This window comes from Apis dorsata, unplaced genomic scaffold, assembly GCF_000469605.1.
Source record: "Apis dorsata unplaced genomic scaffold, Apis dorsata 1.3 scaffold_661, whole genome shotgun sequence".
NCBI classification, from domain to species: Eukaryota; Metazoa; Arthropoda; class Insecta; order Hymenoptera; family Apidae; genus Apis; species Apis dorsata.
The window spans coordinates 165625-171251 of record NW_006263848.1 but is presented as its reverse complement, the minus strand read 5'-3'; the positions used below and the strand labels follow the sequence as shown (position 1 = coordinate 171251).

General features: G+C 46.2%; 1 protein-coding gene across 1 annotated transcript in view; it reads left to right on the top strand.

Annotated features, from left to right (window-relative positions):
* Window positions 1-6: 6 nt before the first annotated feature.
* LOC102678554 overlaps window positions 7-5627 on the top strand; it is an 8700-nt gene continuing 3079 nt past the window's right edge. The window contains exons 1-7 of the mRNA XM_031513538.1: window positions 7-517; window positions 607-829; window positions 891-1049; window positions 2018-3582; window positions 3666-4037; window positions 4136-4264; window positions 4738-4933. Coding sequence (XP_031369398.1) covers window positions 201-517; window positions 607-829; window positions 891-1049; window positions 2018-3582; window positions 3666-4037; window positions 4136-4264; window positions 4738-4933 — 2961 coding nt within the window. The 5' untranslated portion in view covers window positions 7-200. The remainder of the gene's footprint in view (window positions 518-606; window positions 830-890; window positions 1050-2017; window positions 3583-3665; window positions 4038-4135; window positions 4265-4737; window positions 4934-5627) is intronic.

The window sequence follows — 5627 nt, the reverse complement described above, 5'->3', positions numbered from 1 at the left end:
GTTCCGACAACGAGCTCGCGACCGAAGCGAGCGTCGAGAGTGATCGCCGTCGTATCCCGCCTCGATGCTCCCGACTCTCCGAGCATCATCACGGGAAGGGCAACACTCTTCAAAGAAGCATCAGCAATCCGGAATTCCAAGCGGAGTTGATTCGGGTCGCTAAAAAGGTACGCGATAAGTTGGACTCGAGCGGGTTGAAAATGGTGGACGGGTCGATACGCGACACCCGATACGATCGAAAACTGCCCGCTTCTCGACCGAGCGGTAATAATCGACGTAAACAAGTCGAACGTGGGAAGGAGAATCGGGAAGGCGGGGAGGAGGGATGCGCGCAGGAGCCAAGGTCGAGGGATCATTTCGCGAGACACGAGATGGAATCGCAACGGGATCAATTTCGGGATGAGAACTCGGATTCTGACGGTTCGAAGCTCGCCACGGTCGATCGATCGCGAGAACGGACGGGTAATTCCGTTTCGAACGAACGATCAGCAGCAGGAGGGGAAGGACAGGACGAGGCGTAAGTCGTTTCTTTTTCATCGCTTTTTTCCAGTCCACGAATTTTCTCACCTTCGTACTTATCGTATTTACTTACGGATCCCCGATTAGATTTGCTCCCATCACAGCGCAATCTGCAACTCCAAAAACTATGTTCTACTTCGGCATGAACGAACGTTTCCCGGACGAATCCCGCAACGACGAGGATCGAGACGCGATCACCACTCGAGAATTTCACGCCGTTGGAATATTCAAGCACTCGGATCGGGACCGCGATCGTGGAGACGGCAGAACTTCCATGGACGGGATTCTCGACGACGCGGACGAGGATAACGTGAGTTGTTCATCTGTTATCTTCCGTTTCGACTCAATCGATGGATTCCCTTCGTTTTCAGGAGAAAAACGTTGTGGAGAATATTTCGTTGAAGTTGCGGCCAACTCTGCCGAAAAAGCAGTTGGAAATCCCGCGATTCTCGCCATCCGCTGCCTGGAGATTACTCTCTACGTTGGAAACTCCGGGTCCGAGTATGAGCACTGCCAGCGAAGAAATGCCGGTTTGAAACCTCTTTCCTCTCTCTATCTATCTATTTATCTATTTATTTATCTATTATCGGGTTGTTCGGGAAATAATTTCGTTTTTTCANCACGAGTGTCGCTAGTCGAACGTTTATCCAGCCAACTTCATTCTAAAGTAGAAATTATTGGATTGTTCGGAAAATAATTTCGTTTTTTCGCACGAGTGTCGCTAGTCGAACGTTTATCCAGCCAACTTCATTCTAAAGTAGAAATTATTGGATTGTTCGGAAAATAATTTCGTTTTTTCGCACGAGTGTCGCTAGTCGAACGTTTATCCAGCCAACTTCATTCTAAAGTAGAAATTATTGGATCGTTCAGAAAATAATTTCGTTTTTTCGCACGAGTGTCGCTAGTTGAACTAGTTTATCCAGCTAACTTCATTCTAAAGTAGAAATTGGATTGTTCGGAAAGTAATTTCGTTTTTTCGCACGAGTGTCGCTAGCTGAACTAGTTTATCCAGCTAACTTCGTTCTAAATCATATTATTATGATATTTTGACATTTCATGATTTATTTATAAGAAAAATTCGTTTGCGAAAATTCGATTCTGTGCGCGATTGTGTTTTTCGTGTGCGATAACAAAGATGCAAGACCAAAAGGAGCATTTTCGGCATATTTTACTTTTTTATCACCGAAAAGAGTGCAACTTCATAATGCAAGAAAAAATTTACGCGAAATCTATGCAGAAAGTATATTAATAGTGCATCAATATCAAAGTTAGTTTTCAAAATTTCGTTCCGACATTAAAGATACGCCACGTTCTAGAACATCAATCGAAGACCTGATGAAGACAAAATAGAGACACCGATTAAAACAAATCGACAAATAAAAATTCGTGAAAACGAAATTATTTTCCGAACAACCCAATATCTATCTATCTTTCTTTATACTCTTCCTTCTTCCTTGATATGATCAAATCCTATCCACGATGAATCGATCCGTTACAGGTGATGTTCGAGGAACGGATAGAGCGACTCTCGAGACCGCCTCCACTTTTCCCACTCTCGTTGGGAGCGCGGAGCTGGCACGACAAATCTGGTGATTCTGGGATATCGGGGGATGCCGGGGCCGGTAACGAAGACTCTTTCGACGTGAGTACGATCAACAGGGCGAAGACTACGGTGACCAGGCCGACTTGGACGCCGCAGCAAGACTTGGGAGAGGAATCGAGTAGCGACGCGGGCGTCGATTCCCCCCCTCCCCTATCCACGCCAATGAAGTATCGTTCCCCGCGGGGCCACGTGTTCTCCCTTTCGTTGCCCAGGGACGAAGCGAGAGCCTCGATGTGCCTCTGCCCGCCGGAGACCAAGACCAGGGACGCGTTCGCCTTCAACTCCCTTCAAAAGTTGAAACGATCCGTGTCCGGGGCGTTCGGAATTGGGTCGCACGATCACACCACTCACAGGAAATATAATAATACCCTCGACGACAATTGGCTTTTGTCGACCAGTGCGCCCACTTCCCTCCAACATCCTCGTCTTCGCCTCGACACCGCTCCTCCAATCTCTCCCACCGTTTGTCACCCGTTCTCCCATCGACGCGTTTCCGCCGCGTGCCCGTGCGACAGCGAGAACGAGGATAACGACGGCGACGACGACGATGACGAAGACGACGTCGAAGATGACGATGACGACGAGGACGAAGACGAAGACGAGGAGGACGATCGCGATGACGACCATGACGACGACCACGACGAGAATGTCGCGCGCGATCGCGAGTCGTCGAAGAAGAGGCGAGACGACGAAGACAAAGCGAAGGAAAACGATTTCCCAGTAATCATGAAACCTCCGTCGTTCTCGTACTTGACGCCCGGCGGTCACGTTATGTATCTACCGGAAACGAATGAAACGGAACATCGAGTGCAAAATTTGAACGGTAGAAAGATCGGGGAAGAAGGTAGCGTAACGAGGCGGAAATTAAATAACGGGGAATCGATCGAACGCGAGATTGCCTCTTTCCGATTGAACTCGTGCAAGAATGTTGGTCGAAGCAAGAGCGATAAAGAAGATGGAAGTGAGAGGAAGGAGCGGGGCGAAGAGGCGAAGAGGCGTAAGGAGAAACGCAGGGACGAGATCGAGAATGTTTCGAATCGACGACGCGACGACAAAAGTTTGAAGAACCATCGTATGGACGAGAACGGTTGCAGGGAACGGAACGAATTCTCCACTTGTCCCGAACCACCGAAACAAAGGAGAACGTTTTCACCGCCATCTACCAACGATCATCCGTCATCGCAGATCCCATGGATGTGCGACGCGAATGAAACGAAGTCGCAACGAAAGAGCAATTCGCGGGGCAAAAGATTCACGTTTCAATCGACGGTGAGGCAGATAGAGAGGCGACGGTTGGCGGAAAAATTGTCGAGGGAGGCCGAGGCGAAGGAGCGTCAAAGGAAAGGTGAACTGGAGGCGATGCGAAAAGTGGAGGAAGAGTTTCAACGAAAACGCGCGAAGGAAAAAGCGAGTATCAGACAACAGTTGCGTCTGTTCAAAGAAATGGAAGAGAATTTCAAGTACGTATATTCCCACTGATCCAAATACACTATACGTTTTCTATACTTATTTCGCGCTGTAACTCGATATCTCGTCCTCATAGTAGCTTGCCAACGCCGCCGGATTGGGACGGTTCGCAGTTGTCTCGCGCGGATCCGGACGGTGCCCCTTCCTCCACCGCATCCTCCCCCACTTCGTTGCCTAATGGGAACCCGCCGATGATCACGAGCACCGTCGGTAAACGCGGTGACACGGAACCGGCCAAGCAACCTCGTTCCGATTCCAAAGGCTATCGTCCAAAGTATTACGATTGGCCACCGGATAGCGCCAATCATTCGGATCACAAGCAAACCACCGTTCATCCCAAGATCGTTTGCGATATTCCCAAAAGCTCGCCCGTTTTCGTCCACGCGAATCTTCATCCTGGCAAGCCACCTGTCGTGTCCAATTCCACTCCAAAATCGGATAATTATAGGTGAGCTTGAATTTCTCGCCTATTATTGTGCAACAGCGTCTGAAATTAATATTTATCTTTTCTTTTTTCTCTTCGTTCTCGAATTTTTTTCTCGATAGGAAAGATTTCGCGCACGGTACAATGGTAACCAGAACTTCTTTCGCGAGTAGCGATAGCGAACTTTCGCAACCAAACACGAGGCCGCACTCCAGGGAGAACGGGATCAAGATAAAATCTCATCGGCCTAGGTAAGCTCCCAGAGATAAAATCCCAGAAAATTGTAAATGTACACCGAGACCGATTTCTATTCCATCCTGTCGTTCACGCTTGTAATTCCGTAATTTGTTTCCGCTTCGCGATCGCTGATCGTCGCTTATATATCTATTTTTCATTTCGTGCAGGTTTTAATCCGGGCATGTCGTAGAAATGTTAATCCTAACGCCTCTAGTCATCTAACAACGCTTCATTTTAAAGCTAAGTTAATCGTGCATGGATACCACCTCGATACCATGAGAATTCAGCGAATTGACAATTCGTTTCGAAAAGGAAAGAGAAAGAGATACATTTCGCGTTTTCGCGTTTTTTCGATGAAAAAAAAGAACGAAAAATGCTTAAACCTTAACGTGAACACGAATCGTCGAATCGCAATTCCTTCAACTCCTATATCCCAAGAGACAAGCGTGGAACGAAGACGAACAACGAACGAACGTTGAACGAACAGGTCCACCAGTCCTGCACGAAGCGCGGACATAGCGACATCTAAGGAAGATTTGTCCCAGCTGATCGAACCAACCGAACATCCGAAGAATCCTACTGCGCACCAACTTACATCGATAAGTGGATTACAACCGTTCACGAAACGAAAAACGTATAGGCCAATTTTTTATAATCCTTGCCCAACTCCACCCATTCCGAGTTAATTTTTTTCTCGAAAAATTTCAACTCCCTCTTTTGTATCGCGAAAATTATTCTTTCTCCTACTATCATTTTATATATACGTTATATTATTGTTATTATATATATGTATATAACATGGTGTATATATGTATGTAATATAATAAAATAAAATTAATATCTTGTTTTCCATTCGATCATTACGTTTTTCCTATTTATCTATTCGCCGCGTTCTCGACTCGGGCAAAAATTCTCGAATACGAATTCTTGCCAATTCATTGCGCATGCGCATTAAATTCGGTAATGGTGGATCCACGGTGTTCTAATCGACGCGTGAATCGTTTACATTTTCTATTCCGATGGATAATTACGATAAAATAAAATCGCTCAATAGCGATGAAACGAATCGTCAACGTATAAGTGCGTGTTCGTCGAGCAGGGAATCTAAAATTACCCGTAGAACCATACTATCGAGCACCCTCGTGTACGTACACACGTATAATATTTCGTTCTATCATTTCTCATTTTTTTCTCATTTCTCTTTCTCCTTTTATTTTTTCTATACCAAAGGCGCAACGAATTCGAATCTTTGATTTCCGAGAGTAGTGACGAGGAAGAGGAAACAATGGTTAACGAGCTGATGCCACGACAGAAAACCGATAAAGACACGAATATGTCAAATTCCAAATTACCCGAAACAAATTTGTGCGAGGACAT